Here is a 20,990-nt window from a genome sequence, read left to right on the forward strand (position 1 = left end):
GCAGCGGTGCCGCAAGTGAAAGCATGATGTGACAGCTCTACACGGGTGACCGTCACGGGACAATCGTTATTACATGGATTACATCGGAACAGGGAGTATACTATTGTTTTATTATTTTATTTTTTTGCAGGTGATTGAGGGCTTCAGGGATTAGCTTTATGATGAGTATGTATATGTGTGTATGTGTTTTTGTTTTTTTTTTTACACTTGAACACACTAGCCGGATGATGGGAATACTACTGTCCCATCATCGACTAGCTGTCACTGTAGCAGGCATAGCCAGATGGGACTAGTAGTCCCATCGGACCATGCCTGCCTATACACAGACCCACACACATACACACAGTCCTGCACACAGACCCACACACAGCCCCGCCGACACCGACACACACACACACACACACACACACAGAACAGCAGACCCCCGCTGACACCGGCACACATACACACAGCCCTGCACACAGCCCCGCACACAGCACACATACACACAGACACCTGCATATTCACTGCATGCACAGTCTCCGCCCACACATTCTTCCTCCTCCCTATCTTGAGAGTTTCTCGCACGCAACTCCGCAGCAAAACCGCAGAAATTTTTAAAACTGCGGTTTTGCTGCAGATTTGCCTGACTCAATGGAAGTCAATGCGTGCAGAAACGCTGCAGACCGCAAAAACAATTGACATGCTGCGGAAAATAAAACAATGCAAATCTGAGCAGATTTTTCCGCAGCATGTGAACATCAATTCTTAATTTCCCATTGACTTACATTGCTTGTGCACTACACTGCGGATTTGATGCAATTCCGCGCGTCCAAAAAACGCTGTGATTCTGCATTAAAATCTGCAACGTGTGCACATAGCCTAAACTCACTGCGCTAAAAAAAGGTCGATTATATGGCTTCAGTGGTGCGGTTTACAGAAAAAAAGGAATAAAACTATTACATTTTATATTTAATCCAGAAAGATAGGCAGTGTTTATAAAAAAAAAATACATGATTCAAAATGGGAACAAAACAATGCAATATACAATTACATAAAATAAAAAAGAATAATGAAAGAAAATTATGGTCACACAAATGGATCAAAATTTAGTGAAGGGAAACACTTTGATTCATAAAAATGATCAGAACCTCCACAGAGAACTATGTCTTCCGAGTACTGACAATTGATTCAAAGCCCAGTTTCTTCTTTTTACTAGCTCTGAAGTTATGCCCACACACCTCCCCTTGATGACCTTATGTGGGGTCTGTTTGTGGGATGTTTGTAGCCTTTCAGGATTTAATGAGATCCCCAACTTACAAGATATCTTCGCCTCTGAAGGTCTCTAGCATTAGACATTGCTGTCATTTTTTTAATCATATTTTTACCATTAAATCGAGAACAAATATGACGGGTATAACATCATTTATCAGATGGTTATTCAAGTGGAGGGACTCTTGTGGTCTTACAGGGATGTGAGTAAATGCGTCATGTCCGTCCCTTCGCTACAACGCTGAAAATCTATATACCATAAATATTGGATAGGTACAAACTCCAATATTCCGATATGGACCCCGGAGCCAGGCTGTATAGAACAAGTTCCGAAAAAGTCCTTTCAACCCAGGATATCCTTCCAGGAAATAAAAGGAAACTTCTGCACTTCTCTGTCTATGTGTAAACACATGTCCTTTTGGTACCTGGTCCTCAGAAAAGATCTTCTCTATTTTATTACCTGTACACTGCAGGGGTTCTGTGGTTCAAAAGAGGTTAAAGCGTTTTCCCTCTCACTCTTTCCCTGGTTTTAGGCACTTTCTCTTATGCTTATTTTTACAGCCTTCTTTTAGGTGGAGCGATAATTTAAAAATTCTTTTCATAGGCATCATCTAGACCTCCTATGATCTAGTGAGAATATAATCCCCAAATTTCTTACTCTTTCATTCCGAGTGACTATCATCGTGTTTTTCTTTCTCCAAAAAGCATCTTCAGATGAACATTTATATCTTGGGCATTGTGCAATATATTTTTCTTGACACACATATATAAGCATAAGGTGTTTTTTTCCTTAAGTATTTTTAGATGAGCCTTCACATCATTGTGCAATATATACATGCATAGTATATCGCCAAAACCGATAGAGGGTGAGTAATCTTGTGGGTAGTGTGCCTCTTTTCCCAGTAGACACCTGGGCATTGTGCAAACCGAATTTATGTATATTTTATTCTATTTTTTATTTTTTATTTTTCCGTGATAATAATACATTTCTGATAATCAAACCTACAGTTTAGTGAGGTTTTTGTGAGCGAAATTACTTTTATTCTATTTATCTTATTTTAACAAAATAGTGGTTTTGTGTCTATTTTTGCTGTACTATATACTCTAAGCGCCACTGAAAGCATTTTCTATTGATGTGCTGAAATCTAATCACAATAAAACGTCCCTCTATATACATGAATATAACTAACAAAATACTACCCCCTATGTACAAGAATATGACTACTATAATACTGCCCCTATATACAAGAATATAACTACTAAAATACTGCCCCTATGTACAAGAATATAACTACTATAATACTGCTCCCTATGTACAAGAATATACCTACTATAATACTGCCTCTTTGTACAAGAATATATCTATTATAATACTGTCCCTATGTACAAGAATATAACTACTATAATACTGCCCCTATATACAAGAATATAACTACTATAATACTGTCCCCTATGTACAAGAATATAACTACTATAATACTGTCCCCTATGTACAAGAATATAACTACTATAATACTGCCCCTATGTACAAGAATATAACTACTATAATACTGCCCCCATGTACAAGAATATAACTACTATAATACTGCTCCTATGTACAAGAATATAGCTACTATAATACTGCCCCTATGTACAAGAATATAACTACTATAATACTGCCCCCTATGTACAAGAATATAACTACTACAATACTACCCCTATGTGCAAGAATATAACTACTATAATACTGCCCCATATACAAGAATATAACTACTATAATACTGCTCCTATGTACAAGAATATAACTACTATAATACTGCCCCCTATATACAAGAATATAACTACTATAATACTGCCCCTATGTACAAGAATATAACTACTATAATACTGCCCCTATATACAAGAATATAACTACTATAATACTGCCCCTATGTACAAGAATATAACTACTATAATACTGCCCCTATGTACAAGAATATAACTACTATAATACTGCCCCTATATACAAGAATATAACTACTATAATACTGCCCCTATATACAAGAATATAACTACTATAATACTGCCCCTATGTACAAGAATATAACTACTATAATACTGCCCCTATGTACAAGAATATAACTACTATAATACTGCCCCTATATACAAGAATATAACTACTATAATACTGCCCCTATATACAAGAATATAACTACTATAATACTGCCCCTATGTACAAGAATATAACTACTATAATACTGCCCCTATGTACAAGAATATAACTACTATAATACTGCCCCTATGTACAAGAATATAACTACTATAATACTGCCCCATGTACAAGAATATAACTACTATAATACTGCCACCTATGTACAAGAATATAACTACTATAATACTGCCCTTATGTACAAGAATATAACTACTATAATACTGCCCCTATATACAAGAATATAACTACTATAATACTGCCCCTATATACAAGAATATAACTACTATTATACTGCCCCTATGTACAAGAATATAACTACTATAATACTGCCACCTATGTACAAGAATATAACTACTATAATACTGCCCTTATGTTCAAGAATATAACTACTATAATACTGCCCCTATATACAAGAATATAACTACTATAATACTGCCCCTATATACAAGAATATAACTACTATAATACTGCCCCTATATACAAGAATATAACTACTATAATACTGCCCCTATATACAAGAATATAACTACTATAATACTGCCCCTATGTACAAGAATATAACTACTATAATACTGCCCCTATGTACAAGAATATAACTACTATAATACTGCCCCCTATGTACCAGAATATAACTACTATAATACTGCCCTTATGTACAAGAATATAACTACTATAATACTGCCTCCTAGCTGTGAGGTTGTGTGTCTGTGGTTCTCCTCATGTCTGGAGCAAGCCCAGGGAGGGGCCACCCTGGGCGGGGAAGCACCCCAAGCAAGGCCCTGGCTTCCAGGCTTACACTGGGAGGAAACTCCCAACCTTCTCATGTGGATGGAAATCCCAGAGTTGCCTCTGGGGAAATTAAACCTCAGAATGGAAGTCCCAGCAGCATGGAGAAAGATCCTGTGTTGAAGCTCAGTACGGGAAAGAAACAGGAGAAAGCTTTGTCTGTGTGCAAGGATGTTTCTGTTAAACAGTCGGCCAGTCAAGGCAAACAGTGTCCAGAGCCTGGAAGGAAATCCCAGAAGGCATCTTCTGCTGAGAACCTGAGTGCTGGAGGGCAGGTGGCTGCACAGAAGGTGAGGCAGAGTCCATCACCAGCTTCAGGTGTGCAGCTCACTCCAGGCAGACACAGACGGACATCTCTGGAGAAGCAAACACTCCAGGAGAACCTTCAGCTGGGACATGTGGTGACCAGCATGGCGAGCTCTGGACGCACGAGATTGCAGGCTGGTGGCAGCGGTAAAAGTGTTGCGGAGGCTGGAGTCACAAAACCAGCGACATTAAAAACTAATGTGTCAACCCCTAAAGCAAGACCCCAGAAGGAGCCGCCGCGTGCCCCAGAGCTACAGCTGGCAGAGGAGATACCAGGACTGGTCAGGAGGATGGGTGAGTTGCAGCAGCAGAGGAATCTTCTGCAAATGGAAATTGACTGCATTTACAAGGTGAAGGCTGCTAATCCTGGGGATCACTCTGTATATGACCAGAGACTGAATGCACTGGGGGTAGAGCTGGCAACTGTGGTGCGGGACATAGACTGTGTGCTGGCGAGGATGGGGCCCCTGGCAGAGACATATAGGAACCAGGAGCGGTTTAGGTCCTGCGCGCAGGACTGTGCTGGTTCCCGCACAGACATTGTCCCAGGGGGGACCCGGCAGCAGGTACGGCCGGTGCTGCAGCCCGCTAGCTTCTGTTTTAAGGAGGGTCAGATACTACACCAGCAGCCGCAACTACCTGCGGCAGACCCCAAGCAGGAGCAAGAGGCTCAGATCCCAGCGGTACCACAAGTCCCAGCATGCCCAGCACAACAGCAAGACAGTGGACATGAGACTGCATCTACTGTTGGTGTCCAGGAGAGCACTAATTCTGGGGATATTGATACTGTTCATGTGGGGTTGGGGGATGAAGGGGGTACAGAGACTGTGGTGGACATTGCGCATCCTGATGATGCTATTGAGATTGATGATGATGATGTTGATATAAATGTGCAAAATGTCTGTGATTTCCCCCCTTTGGTTTCCAGCACACAAGGTGCAACAGGCCCCTCCGCTGCAGACCCTCGCCCTGTCAGTCAGCCCAGTGTGGCCCCACAGGTCCCTCCCAGTAATGTTTGGAGCCGCGGCGCTCCGTCCTTTACCTCCGGCACCAATTACACCGGGCAGGCTTTCAAAAGGAGGAATGTGGTGCGGTGCAGGCACAGAGGTGCCAAGGAGGATCTGCCGGAGAGGAGGCTGGTGGTCAGGGAGCTTCTGTGCCGCCAGATGGGGTTTGCGCCGGTTAATATCTTGGCGGTCATAAATCTGCCAGACAGACAGGGCTATGATATCAGCTTTAAGCTTATGTCTGATCTGGACAGATTCTGGGCCAATTTCCCCAAGTTCAGGGATGCTGATGGCTGGAATAAGTTCAGCTTCATTCCAATATCTAAGCCGGATACCGCCACGGTTAACATCATCTTTTGGAATGAGGCTGTTCCCCCGCAGGACATTGTGGTGTGGCTCCGGAGGCATTGTGACCTTGTCTCCGACCTCACCAAAAACAGGGATGAGGACGGTATATGGACCGGTGGATGGAAGGTGCTGGTGAAATTGCGCCAGCATAACAACATCACGGCTCACTTACCCAACTCCTTCTTTATCGGGAGGGAGAAGGGGGTTTGCTTCTACCCTGGGCAGCCACGAAAGTGTTTTAAGTGTGGTAAAGTGGGTCACCTGGCAAACACCTGTACCGTGGTAAAGTGCAGCCTGTGCGGGGAAGTCGGCCACTTAGTGGCAGATTGCCAGAACATCAAGTGCAATCTCCGTGGGGAGATCGGCCACCCTCACAGGGACTGTCCAGATGCCTGGCACAATATATGCAAGCTCCTTCCTGATGAGGAGTTAGTGACAGGGACAGAGGCTCAGGAGGAGGCTTTAATGTCAGGGACAATACTGACCAGGTCAGAGGTCCACCAGGGGTCCGCTCAGGTAACATCAGAGCAGCTTTGCACAGAGGGTACAGAGGGGAGAATGAAGGTCGTCCCTCAGGTCCAGCAGCCACATGTAGCCACCACTTCAGTATCACCATCTCTAGCTGAAGAAAGTGGCTGTAATCAGGTAAAAAGGAAAAAAAAGGACAAGGCCTCCCGTAAACCTGAGGAGGAGTATGTCACTAGCCAGGGTGGCAGGAAAAAAGTCCAGAGTTCGGCAGGTGTGATGGTCATGTCCAATAAGTTTGATGTTTTGTCTGAGTCTGATGGGGACTTGAGGAAGAGATAAAAAGAATAGAGACTGAGTATGACAGGGACGTAGCGGACCATCCCCCTACAAAACGGAAGCCCGTACTTGCTGACACTGAGATACAGTCTGACATGGAGACCGGTGGTAGTCAGAACATCTGTGACCCAGACTTATGATGGCGGCTTTTACATCTCTGCTCCTCTGTTGTGGTATTGTGATGGCAGACTTCTCATTAAAAGTAACATCCAGTAATGTGAACAGCATTAAGGTGAGGAGGACGAGGCACGCTGTCTATGACCATCTCCGATACCTGGACGCAGATGTCATCTTTCTGCAGGAGACGCGGCTGACGACTCAGGGGCTCATGAGGGAGGCTGAGAGGGAATGGCTGTCTGGTCCCTCTTTTTGGTCACTGGCTGTGGAGCCGTACGCCGGGGTCGCCATTCTGTTTAACACCAGGGATGTGACAGTACATAGGATGACGGAGGTGGTTATGGGAAGGTGTCTGGTCCTGGAAGTCACTGTCCATGGGAGGCGACTCCGGCTTATTAACATCTATGGGCCACAGACGGTGACTGACAGGATACAGTTATTTAATGATGTCAAGCCTTATCTGTTCACCTCTCTTCCAGTGATAATGGTGGGGGACTTTAATGCCATACTGACATCTGGTGACAGCTCCTCAGGTAGAACCGTGACGAGGGATGGTAGGATCTTGAATAACATAGTCCTGCAGGCTGGATTAGGTGACGTCTTTAAACGGGGAGGACGAAAGCCAAAATTAACCTATTCCTGCTCCAATAGAGGCAGTAGAATAGATCTGGCTTTTGTAAGTCCCATGGAAGTCATTGGTGCCATGAGTGAGAGAGTCGTCCCATACTCAGACCATCTTGCCCTATATTTCTGCCTAGGGGCCACTAAGCGAGCTGATGTTGGTAGGGGGTTATGGAGACTCAATTCTAGCCTCCTCCATGATGTCTCTGTCCAGAGTTGTGTCCACTTCCTTTTGCAGGGTCATCTACAGAGAGTGGACTTCTATGACAACATGGCCGTCTGGTGGGAGGACGTCAAGGATGATATCAGATACCTCTTGAAGAGACTGTCAGTTAAGAAAGGCAGGAGTAAGTATAGCCAGTACCTAAGGCTGCGCAAAGAATTGGAGTCACTGTATTCGGAGGGCGGGGGTAACCAAGAGAAGATCGACCGGCTGAAATCTGAGATAAGGCAGTATCAGTACAGCAGGTATACCTCCTTGGTTCTTGAACGGGATTATGGGGTCTTAGGGGCACCTGATCCCTTTGAGAATTGCCGGGAGCGGGTGGCCAATAAATTGGTCACAGGTCTCATTGACTCCCAGGGTGTATTGCAGGAATCTCGGGAGGGTATCCTGGGGGTTGTGAAATCTTATTATACTGACTTGTTTCAGAGGAAGGCTTTGGATAAACATAAAATGACTCAGTTCTTGGAGGCAACTCCAGCGCCTGATACTAATGATCTGGACTTTTCTCCTTTGACAGCAGAATTAACGGTGGAGGAGGTTAAGGAGGCCATTGATAAGTTACATCTGAAGAAGGCACCAGGTCCGGATGGTATAACAGCAGAATTTTATAAGAAATTCAGAGACCTCCTGGCTCCAATTCTTGTGAATGTTTACAAAAATTGTCTAGAAAATCACCTGATGCCCCCATCCATGAGAGTGTCCTCATTAATTCTGCTGTCTAAAGGTAAGGAGCCGAGCGACATCAAGAACTGGAGGCCAATTGCCCTCTTGAATGTTGACAGGAAGATTCTGGCAAAGATCCTGTTTTCTAGGTTAGTCTGTTTGTCCTCGGCACTGTTGGTAGGCTCTCAGTTTGGCATGGTAAAAGGGCGGAACATCTCTGGAGCGGTCATCTCGATACGGGAGATGTTTGAGAGATGTAAAGCTCTGCGGTGTGAGAGATATGTTGTCAGTCTGGACCAGGCTAAAGCCTTTGACAGAGTTGATCATGATTATCTGTGGGCCACTTTGTCAAAGTATGGTATTCCAGGACAATTTGTGGATTGGCTGAAGATTTTGTACAGAGAGGCGGTGAGCTTTCCTCTGATTAATGGTTGGCAGGGTGGCACTTTTGGAGTTGAGGCGGGGGTGAGACAGGGCTGCCCGCTGAGTCCACTCCTGTATGTTTTTGCCATAGACCCGTTTTTGAGGTCACTGCAGGAGTGTAACTTTTGGGGGGTGCCGATCCCCCACTACTTGCCTCTGAAGGTGGTTGCCTACGCGGATGATGTGACGCTGGTGATATCTAATCCTCATGAGGTGCAGATGTTGTCTGCGGCCATCAGAAGTTACTCAGAGGCCTCCGGGTCTCTGGTCAACCTTGAGAAGAGTCAAGCTCTGTGGACATTGCAATCTGACCCAGACTTTGATCTGCCGCAGTTTGTTAAGGCCTCCACCCATATTAAGATCTTAGGGGTTAAATTTGGGAGGGAAGATAATGCCAACCTAAATTGGGAGGAGAAATTGGAGACCGGAAATACAAAGGTTCAGCGATGGAAGAACTGGAGGCTGACTTACAGAGAAAGGGTTGCTATGTTGAAGACTTACCTGGTCCCCGTCTTCTTGTATGTCTCTGTCATTTTTCCTTTGCCAGAATCCTTCTCAGCGAGGCTCCTCAGCCTGTTCTTCCAGCTCTTGTGGGGGAACAGGATGAACCTGATAAAGAGGGGAATAACGTACCTACGGCGGAGTGAGGGCGGGCTGGATATGTTGAATCCAAGGGTTTTCTTTGACTCCTTGTTTCTGAAAGTAAATTTTGGGAGCATGGATTCAAACAGTAGCTCCCTGTGGGCGAATAGTATCAGGTATTGGATATTGCCTTTTGCGGAATCTTGGGTGCGAGGCGGCAGTCTCAAGAGGAGGAGATGGACAGGTGACCACCTCCCCCAGTATCTGGAATATGGTCTGAAGTGTGTCAGGAAGTGGGGACTGGAGAAGTCCTACATTGAGAGTAATACGAGGAAAGATCTGTGTGCTCATATATGTAGGACTTTCTTCCGCTCTCCACTGGCCCTAAGGGATTGTGCCACCAGGACCCTTCAGGACAGTCTCCGATTCCTCAATGGGAGGCGACTTCCAGCAAAGTTTTTTGACATTGCTTGGCTGTCGCTACATGGGAAGCTCTTTGTGAGGGGGAACTTAAAATATTTAAGTGTTTCGGATCGGAACTGTCCCCTTGGTTGTCAGCAGGAGGAAACCATGGAGCATTTTATTTGTGATTGCTGGGGAGGTAGGGAAATATGGACGGAAGTATCGACCAAGCTGAAAATCCCCAGACTGCTGTCCCTGAATTACCCTGACATTGTCTATGGTGTCCCATCCACTGACGGTAACATCGACAGGGGGACAATGTACCTGATCATTACCACCATTAAGTATTACCACTGGCACATGAGAACCCGAGTGTCCCTCCACAGCGAGCCCTTCCATCCCGTCACCGCAGCCTCAAAGATACTGTCAGAGCTCAGATGGATAAGAGCGATAGAGATAAAGAAAAGTCAGAGTAATGAGAAACTATGGAGGAATGTGTCTGTGGGATAATAACATGATCGTGTTACTAAAAGTGTTTATTTCATATTCTTCCTTCCACAGGAGTGAACTCTAAGTTACCTTTATTCCTAATGTATTAATTTAGTTCTGTAATTATTGTCTGATGCATTCATGAGAATTTATGTTTTGTATTAAGGAAGAATTCTGTTTATTTTAATTGTATTTGTGGGTTTTATACAATAAAAATTGCCCCCTATGTACAAGAATATAACTACTATAATACTGCCCCTATATACAAGAATATAACTACTATAATACTGCCCCTATGTACAAGAATATAACTACTATAATACTGCCTCTATGTACAAGAATATAACTACTATAATACTGCTCCTATGTACAAGAATATAACTACTATAATACTGCTCCTATGTACAATAATATAACTACTATAATACTGCCCCTATGTACAAGAATATAACTACTATAATACTGCCCCTATGTACAAGAATATAACTACTATAATACTGCTCCTATGTACAAGAATATAACTACTATAATACTGCCCCTATGTACAAGAATATAACTACTATAATACTGCCCCTATGTACAGGAATATAACTACTATAATACTGCTCATATGTACAAGAATATAACTACTATAATACTGCCCCTATGTACAGGAATATAACTACTATAATACTGCTCCTATGTACAAGAATATAACTACTATAATACTGCTCCTATGTACAAGAATATACTGTAACTACTATAATACTGCCCCTATGTACAGGAATATAACTACTATAATAATGCTCCTATGTACAAGAATATAACTACTATAATACTGCTCCTATGTACAAGAATATAACTACTATAATACTGCTCCTATATACAAGAATATAACTACTATAATACTGCTCCTATGTACAAGAATATAACTACTATAATACTGCTCCTATGTACAAGAATATAACTACTATAATACTGCTCCTATGTACAAGAATATAACTACTATAATACTGCTCCTATGTACAAGAATATAACTACTATAATACTGCTCCTATATACAAGAATATATAACTACTATAATACTGCACCTATGTAGAAGAATATAACTACTATAATACTGCCCCTATGTACAAGAATATAACTACTATAATACTGCTCCTATGTACAAGAATATAACTACTATAATACTGCCCCCTATGTACAAGAATATAACTACTATAATACTGTTCCTATATACAAGAATATAGCTACTATAATACTGCCCCTATGTAGAAGAATATAACTACTATAATACTGCTCCTATGTACAAGAATATATCTACTATAATACTGCTCCTATATACAAGAATATAACTACTATAATACTGTCCCTATGTACAGGAATATAACTACTATAATACTGCCCCTGTGTAGAAGAATATAACTACTATAATACTGCTCCTATATACAAGAATATAGCTACTATAATACTGCCCCTATGTAGAAGAATATAACTACTATAATACTGCTCCTATGTACAAGAATATAACTACTATAATACTGCCCCTATGTACAAGAATATAACTACTATGATACTGCCCCTATGTACAAGAATATAACTACTATAATACTGCTCCTATGTACAAGAATATAACTACTATAATACTGCCTCCTATATACAAGAATATAACTACTATAATACTGCTCCTATGTACAAGAATATAACTACTATAATACTGCTCCTATGTACAAGAATATAACTACTATAATACTGCCTCCTATGTACAAGAATATAACTACTATAATACTGCCCCTATATACAAGAATATAACTACTATAATACTGCCCCTATATACAAGAATATAACTACTATAATACTGCTCCTATGTACAAGAATATAACTACTATAATACTGTCCCTATGTACAAGAATATAACTACTATAATACTGCCCCTATGCACAAGAATATAACTACTATAATACTGCCTCCTATGTACAAGAATATAACTACTATAATACTGCCCCTATATACAAGAATATAACTACTATAATACTGCCCCTATATACAAGAATATAACTACTATAATACTGCCCCTATGTACAAGAATATAACTACTATAATACTGCTCCTATATACAAGAATATAACTACTATAATACTGCCCCTATATACAAGAATATAACTACTATAATACTGCCCCTATGTACAAGAATATAACTACTATAATACTGCTCCTATATACAAGAATATAACTACTATAATACTGCCTCCTATGTACAAGAATATAACTATTCCGCGGGCTCCAGGAGGATGTGAGCAGACATGTGTTTATGGGACAGTAGAAATACAGTAGAGCATTAAGTTTGTCGTGATTGGGGACAGAGAAACATCTATGCTCCAGGTAGAAACAATGTTCAGCATAATCCTTTAGTTGCTCCAACAAAAATCTTTCTTCCTCCACTACATATAAAGTTGGGATTGATTAAAAACGTTGTGAAAGCCATGGCAAAGACAAATTCATAAGGGTTCCAGTACATTTCACAGAAATTCTCCAGCATTTCACCACCAAAACTGAAGGAAGGGGTATGTGTGGGTCCTCAGATCAGAGCGCTTATGAGAGATGATGTGTTTGAAGGAACTCTAAATGATAAGATCTTGGAAAAGCTTCAAGAGGATCTGTGAAAACTTCTTAGTAAGAAAAAATCTCGAGAATATGTTGAAGGTGTTGAGGAACTGCTAAATGCATACCAATATCTTGGATGTCGCATGTCTCTGAAAATGCACTTTTTGCATTCACATTTAGATTTCTTCCCTCAAAATCTTGGGGATGTAAGCGATGAACAAGGCGAGCGGTTTCACCAGGACATTAAGGTAATGGAACACCGCTACCAGGGTTTTGGGAATGACTCAATGATGGCAGATTACTGTTGGGTGTTATATAGGGACAACCCTGAAAAATCGTAACGACAGTCTAATGTCAAGCACTTTTAATCTCTGCTCATATTTTGGTTTCTATTATGCATGTGAAATCATTTTGGTTCAATAAAAACTTTCCTATACCTTATAATAATGATGCTGCTCCATGGAAACTATACGTACTATAGACATTTTTGAAATCAGGACAAAAAGACGATTCAGAAAAGTACAATGTCACCTGCAATGATTACAAAAAATATTTTTTGTAGACCTGTGTTATTATCTTGATGGACATTTTATGACACAGAAATAAGGATAATCTGCTATATTTTATTACTATAATGAGGAAGGATGATGTGACTATAGTATATAGAGTTTCTTACCACGTTTTCATGGAATGGGGTGTAGCTAACATAAGGGATTGTATCCAGAGTATCCGTGTTCACAATGATGGGTGCAGGACTGGCCTAGAAATATAGAAAAATGCATTACATTAGATAAAGAGTCGTAGAATATATGGCAAAGAACATGATCACTTAGGCCATGTTCACATGTAGCGTTTAAGGCCATTTCCAAACAATTTGAACTCCAGCAATCTACAGTGAGAAAGATAATTATTCACAAGTGGAAAATGTTAAAGACAGATGAAAATGTCCCCAAGAGTGAAGGATTCACCCCAATGTTGTAAAGGAGATCAGACCACAGTTCCGCCAGAACCATGTGAAAGACTGTTAAAGTAATACAGAAAACCATCACTGCAAGTTACTGCTGCTAAAGGAGGTTCTTCCAGATTTCTGCCTACATTTGACCTAAAACTGCATCAGATTTTCACACAAGTCCCAAATATAAACAATGATCCCAAACAAAGAAATTAGTCCAAAATATTAGACTTTGTCATTTTATTTTGTTGCAGAAAATCATTGAATATCACCTTTAGGATTATGAGATAATTTGAAGGTAAAATTAGTCTTGTGTTTGCAATCAATGGGTTGACAATTATGTGTGAGTGAGCAACCTGTTTTATTTAAGGTAGTCTAATGGAAAATTAAAGAAAAGCAAAAAAACACATTCAACATCATCTCATCAGCCTGGAAATGCCTATAAACTCATCTCTAAAATGCTTGGACTCCACCTATCCACAGTCAGATTGTATACAAATGGAGAAAAGTCAAGGTGATCATTACTATTCCCAGGAGTTGTCGACCAACAAATATCACTCCAAATGCAAGACGAGGTCGCAAAGGGACCCAAGGTAAACCCTCAGCAACTAAAGGCCTTCTTCACATTTGCTAAAGCGAGTGACAGGCACTGACTGACAGCCAGCTCTGCAGTGTATTAGATACAGTATACATCTCCCAAGTGACGGTACGGCGTGCTTTGATTTTAGAAGCATAGCCATGTCGGAGGTCTGGTCCTGGAGTGAAGAGAATTGGGGTAAGAGGAAAAGAAGAGGTGTGGAGCACCGGACCGTGGAACAAGTGATCGGTAAGGCCCCAATTTTTTCTTTTTAAATCCTAAGTTTATTATGCACTGGGGTCGGGACAGAATAAAAAATTACAGAGATTAACTTAGCTGCATATTGAATTTCCCTGTAAAAAATCCACGGCATTTGACAAATACCAATCTCATCAGAGCCGCTCATCTCTGCTCAAAAATGTACTAAATAATCCTAACTTGAGATGAGTGGATCGATCTGTAATGAATCAGTGTCACTTTTCATTGTCAATTTCTCAAAATTTTCAGATTTTGTGAAATCCAAAATTTTGGGGAAATGATTTGCATGAATTCAGCAAAATGGCAGCTTTATCTTTTCCTTATGCTCCCCAGTACTCTTCTCTGGTCTTCAGTTCTGTCGGCCACTACCAGCACTAAGACCAATGATTCGAATGATCCAAGGTATGGTGAAATAAGTCAATGATCACCCCCACGGATTGCCAAAACCAAACACCAGCGCAGTAGCATGGGGAACTGCGGCAGTGGAGGAGACAAGTGAGGGCCAGGTGGGGGCCTAATGTATTTTGTTAGTTGAAGACCCTTCCCTCCCCTTTGGTTATTGCTCTTTGGTTTCAGAAGAGACCTCAGAGCATAATAAACTTTTTTTTTTTCCGGCAATCAGACTGACTTTATTTGGACTGAATTAAATCTTTCAGCCAAATTGAGTCAATCTGCCTGAAGCAAATTTTGGAAGATTTGCTCATCATTAGTCCTAGCGTACAGCACATATTTCAAAAGGGAGATGTCAAGACCACCGAGAGAGTTACCGTATACATCGACTCGATAGGGTATTGTATTAGTGCTATGGAGGTTTTCATCTTTCTTACAATGGAAAGCAATAAATATTTTTTTTATTATTATTATGCTTTGCTTATATCACGCTATCTTATTCCGTATCATCATCACTGTCCCCGATGGGGCTCACAATCTACATTCCCTATCAGTATGGGAGGAAACCGGAGAACCCGAAGAAAACCCACGCAAACACCGAGAGAACATACAAACTCCTTGCAGATGTCGTCCTTAATGGGAATTAATCCCAGGACCCCAGAACTTCAAAGCAATAGTGCTAACCACTAAGCCACCGTGCTGCCCACAGATAATGCATTATTATGAATCTGAATTTGCCCCAAGTATTCTAATATCACTACTGTATATAAAAAAGTCATCCAGGTTTCATCCAGAAAAAATGGCTGATTTTCAGCTCAATTGTCATCGCCTGGTGTTCGTTTGTTAAACTTTACAAGACCAAATACAGTTTCTTTATATGAGGACCCCTTCACACGTCCATATAATACCGGTACCGGAAAAAACGGTACTGGTGTCAGTGTTTTGGATCAGTGTGTCATTTGTTTTTTTCCAGTATGGGTTAAAACAAATTAATTCCAAAGCTTCTCCTATACTTTGTGATGTTAAACACATACGGTAGATGCCATCCGTGTGCTGTACATATTTTTCATGGACATAAAAACCTGTATTGGTCCTTGTCATCCTTGATAAAAAAACGGACCTGTCTCCATGTAGAGAATTATAATCTACGGTATCTGTAATCAGATGTTTACAGTTAGTCTGTACGAGATCTGACATTTTTGGCCCACCCGTAGACTTGAAGAATTCCAGTGTGTCATGCATTTTTTTTTTCATGTGCAGAATCCAAACAGCCCAACTGAATAACGTTGGCCCAAGGGCTATCAGTTTTCTCATGGACATCACTCGGACCGACAAAAAGGTTGCGTGAACTTGACCAAGACGCGGTGTAATAAATGGACATTTCAATGAAAAAAAAATAATTGAATGAGCTTGAGGAGTAAATCCTTAATTAGGTTGTATAAGCTGAATTTGCCTTCTCGAAGTGCACTACCAAAAAGTTATCAGTTTCACTATAAAAGTATTTCCCCTTTTTTCAGAAATCTTTGGAGCAGAAACTCGAAAATCCACAAGGAGTTAAAAAAAACAACAAATTTTGATTGGAGAATCCGAAACTCAGCAAAAAAAAAAAAAGACCCCAGTGTGAACGCACCCCAACTCTCCAATCAAAAGTCGTGGTTGTTGAACTTCTTGTGTTTTTTTTTTCAAAGTTTTTGTTCCTAAAATTTCTGACAAAAACTGAGACCATATCCTAATGGTATGGATCTGGTTTACAATCCACATCAGAAGTAGCTTCATATGCTCTTCCAATACTCTTTGACGTGGATTCTGAAGTGGATCCACTTCCAAAACCAAGTAAAAAAAAATTTGGAGTGAACGTATCCCACTGAGGAATCATAACCAAATCAGAAGGATTCACGCCGCAAGAAAAACCTCAAACTACTAAAACAGAAGACCGTAGTACTTACTTGGAGAGGGCTGAACCATCCTTGGGAATAAAGATACGGGGAGTAACAGTCCCTAGAAGAACCTGTCATTTTCTTCACTGGACTTTTTTGACCGTTGCCCCAACGAGCGGACAACCTTGGTTTGTTGTAGGACGATCCCATTGGTAAGTGGCTGGCAAGATTTGGAGAGTTTGTATAAAATCCCGATGGTGGTTTCTGCCAACCGCAAGCACAGTGAGGGTCGCACATAATTTTCTGCTGATTCGCCCTAAGAAGACGAGACCAGTGAGAGGGACATGATGGGCACCACAACCTGGACTCTATGAATGAAGAGTTGCTTGTTGTAGTTAAGGGTCCTTTTAGAGCAGTTGTTCCATGTAGAAAGCATGCACAGCAGCGTACGCCGGCTCACTCGTAGCTCATCATCAATACATGAGTCAACTCTTCAGACCAAGAACCAAGACAACAGAAATCCTGCTCAAGGATGCAGTGATCAATGCTCGGTACAGCTGCGAAACCAGACCATTCTATGTTTTACCAAGCACTTCTGCCAAAATGCAGGAGCACAAAAAGGATGGGGGGGGTGGTTAATTTTGTAGCCTTTTAAAAAAAAATAAAAAAAACTGCGGTCTGAGCAGTCGGCATGATCCAAGCTGCCTGAAATGAGCAGATTCCCAACGAGAAGATGAGTTTATGCAAAAAGAAGATTTGTTTCTGAAGGCTATGGAAAACATTTCTTACAGGCGAGACCTTAAAGATCACTGTGCCACGTGCGGCTCGGGAGCAGAATGACTGAGATACCAGTGTCACAATTAATAAATCACCAAAAATCACTGGACGCTAATTGCAAGGGGGAAGGGGGCGGCAAGGAAGGGGGCTTGTAGGAGAGAACTAGGATGGATCCTACATTCTCCGTGCACACACTTCCATAATGGCCACAGACAAGACTGTCACTCTAGCATAATGGAGTTATTTAGAGCTTTTGAATCTACTTACCAAGTACTAAGAATAATATTTAGGAGGCAAAATATGTGGAAAACAATCCCCATGACAACCCCTATAACCAGAACCAGTAGAATCATACGGTATCATACCAGCCAAGAGTCTCAAATTTTTCTGGACGGTCAGGATTTTTTTACGCAATCCCGTCTCAGTCCAAAAGGGGTAAAGTTTATTTAAATCCTGCCCTAAAAATGTCAGACCTCCTCAAGGGAGAGTCGTTGGTGGAATTGGGGTGGGACTAAAGAGGTTGTCCACCATTAGGGACATTTTTTTTTTTTACTTAAAATATTTTTCCAATTCAGTTTCCTTACAACTTTGCACGGTTTGGATTTTACAGGTGCTTTTTTTTTCCAGTCACATTTGACTTTGATGTGGTCTTTAGTCATAAATCACATGAGCTGAGCTCAGAAAAATACAGATGAAAGAGTAAGAATCTCTCCTATTCTGCAGCCAGAAAAAGGCAATACAGATGAAAGAGTAAGAATCTCTCCTATTCTGCAGCCAGAAAAAGGCTGTAAAAGGTAAACGGTGCAATATTTTTAAGTAAACCCAAGTACAAAAAATAGGTATTAGACCTACCGGTAATGATGTTTCCAGGAGTCCATCCTGACAGCACCATGGGAGGACGTCCTCCTCCTCCTTACAGGGACAGGAAAGCACACGAGAGGTTAAAAGGCCATGTCCCACCCCCTTTCCCTCAGTGATTTGACAAGTACCACAAGGTGGATGATACTAGAAACGGTTTAATGAAACGATCATATTACAGCATATGACATGACATAATACATTGCAGTATAACACAACTGGGAGGGAACTACCCGTGCTGTCAGGATGGACTCCTGGAAACATCATTACCGGTAGGTCTAATACCTATTTTCCAGGACGTCCACCTGACAGCACCATGGAGAGTACCAAAGCACCTCCTCAGGGTGGGATTACCGCCTGGAGAACTTTTCTCCCAAATGCGATTTGTTGACCAGCTAACACATCTAGTTTGTAGTGTTTGCAGAATGTATTAAGACTAGCCCAGGTTGCCGCTCGACAGATCTGATCAACTGACGCCCCCGCCCGCTCGGCCCATGAGGCCGATACCGCCCTCGTAGAGTGGGCTTTTAAGGAATCTGGCGGGCTGGCGCCTTCAGCTTGGTAGGCATCCGAGATTACTGAGGTAATCCAATGCGCGATGGACGCCTTAGAGGCCTTCTTCCCTTTATTCCTACCTCCAAAGAGGACAAACAGGTTCGGGTCGACACGCCAACTATTGGTGGCCTCTAGGTATTCTATAACTGCGCGCCTCACGCCTAGCGAGTGGAGCCGTCGCTCCTTCTCATTTCGGGGATTATCGCAGAAAGAGGGTAACACTACCTCCTGGTTCAGATTTCTTGTAGAGGCTACCTTCGGGGTAAATGCCGGGTCTAACCTTAGGATTATACGGTCCTCTCTTATCTGGAGGTATGGGTCCTTAGTGGATAGGGCCTGGATCTCCCCTATTCTTTTGGCCGTGGTAATGGCTACTAGGAAGGCCGTTTTACGAGTGAGAGCAGGGATGGCTATCTTCTCACTAAAGGCGAAAGTGTCCGAGCAGAGGAACCGAAGTACCAGGCCCAGGTCCCATGGCGGGGTGAGCTGCCTAATCGTGGGGCGCAGGCGCTGTGTGGCTTTTATAAACCTTATCACCCAGGGATGTGCAGCTAACTGGTAATCGAAGAAGGCGCTCAAGGCTGAAACCTGGACTTTTAGAGTGCTGGGCCTGAGGCCTTTATTAAAACCTGCCTGCAGGAACCCTAGTATGTTAGGGAGATCAGGGGTGCCTGCCACGAGCTCGGACCTGCCACCCTCCAGACAGAATCTTTTCCATATCTTCCGATAAATTGCCGACGTCACCGGCTTCCTACTGGCCTGTAGGGTGGATATGACCTGCTCCGACAATCCTTTTGCCTTCAGGATGTCCCTCTCAGGATCCAAGCCGATAGATGGAGTCTTGCTGGGTCCGGGTGGTGGATCGGGCCCTGGTGGATGATGTTCTCCCACAGGGGCAGTTCGACTGGATCTTCTACTGCCATGGCTCCTAGAAGGGGAAACCAGCTTCTCTTCGGCCAGTATGGCACTATCAATATCACTCTTGCGTGGTCCTCGCGAATCTTCCTGAGCACTGCCGGTATGAGGGCCAGTGGTGGGAACGCATAAGAGAGGGATTCTCCCCAAGTCTGACTCAGGGCGTCTACGCCTTCTGGGTGGTCCATCGGATTTAGGGAGTAGAATCTGGGAACCTTCGAGTTCTTCCGGCTTGCGAAGAGATCTATACTGGGGGTCCCCCAGCGCTGACAAAGCTGGTCGAAGATTTCTACGTTCAATTCCCACTCTGTCGGGTGGATCTGTTGTCTGCTCAGGTAGTCTGCCACTTCGTTTTGGGAACCCTCTAGATGTACCGCGGTTACGGATCGGACTGTTCGTTCTGCCACGTGAATATCTTTTCCGCCAGTGCCTGTAGTGGTTGATGTCTGGTTCCTCCCTGGTGTTTCAGGAATGCCATTGTCGTTGTATTGTCGGATAATATTGTATTGTCAGATAATATGCGGACATGACGACTCTTTAGTACCGACCGGTTTCTCCGCAACGCTTACCAGACCGCAAAGAGTTCCTTGAAATTGGAGGATCTGGCCTTGATGCTTGCTGGCCACTTCCCCTGGAAGATCTTCCCTTCTATGTGGGCTCCCCATCCCCACGCACTTGCGTCTGTGGTGACTACCACGTATGGAGAGGTTGTCCAATGCACGCCCACCTGAAGGTTCCTGGACTGTGACCACCAGCAAAGGGACTCCTTTACTCGTCCTGAGAGCCTTAGGGGTTTGTCTAGCGACGCCTGACTCCTGTCCCACCTCGCGAGGATTTCTCTTTGTAACAATCGCGAGTGGAATTGGGCCCATCGGACGCACTGGATGCAGGCCGTCATGAGGTCCAGGACCTCCATTGCTTCTCTTATGGAGCATTGACGCTTCAACAGGCCTCTGGTTCTGGCCTGAATGGTCTTCTGCTTCTGCTCGGGTAGCCAGGATATTCTGTCGGCTGAGTCTAGGAGGACTCCCAGGAATACCTTTCTGGTGTCTG

The 20,990-nt window shown here is 42.7% G+C and overlaps 1 protein-coding gene across 10 annotated transcripts in view; it reads right to left on the reverse strand.

Moving 5' to 3' along the window:
- The window catches only part of DLG2 (discs large MAGUK scaffold protein 2), a 1,750,933-nt gene that overhangs the window by 631,839 nt on the left and 1,098,104 nt on the right, over positions 1 to 20,990 (reverse strand). For all 10 annotated transcript variants that reach the window (XR_012231010.1, XM_073569196.1, XM_073569195.1 and 7 more), the window contains one exon: positions 13,455 to 13,538. Coding sequence is in view for 9 of the 10 variants with exons in the window: in XM_073569196.1 (XP_073425297.1) it covers positions 13,455 to 13,538 (84 nt within the window). In the remaining variant the exon portion in view is untranslated. The remainder of the gene's footprint in view (positions 1 to 13,454; positions 13,539 to 20,990) is intronic.

Source organism: Dendrobates tinctorius, unplaced genomic scaffold (genome assembly GCF_039654945.1).
Source record: "Dendrobates tinctorius isolate UK_male_01 unplaced genomic scaffold, ASM3965494v1 ptg000023l, whole genome shotgun sequence".
NCBI lineage: Eukaryota > Metazoa > Chordata > Amphibia > Anura > Dendrobatidae > Dendrobates > Dendrobates tinctorius.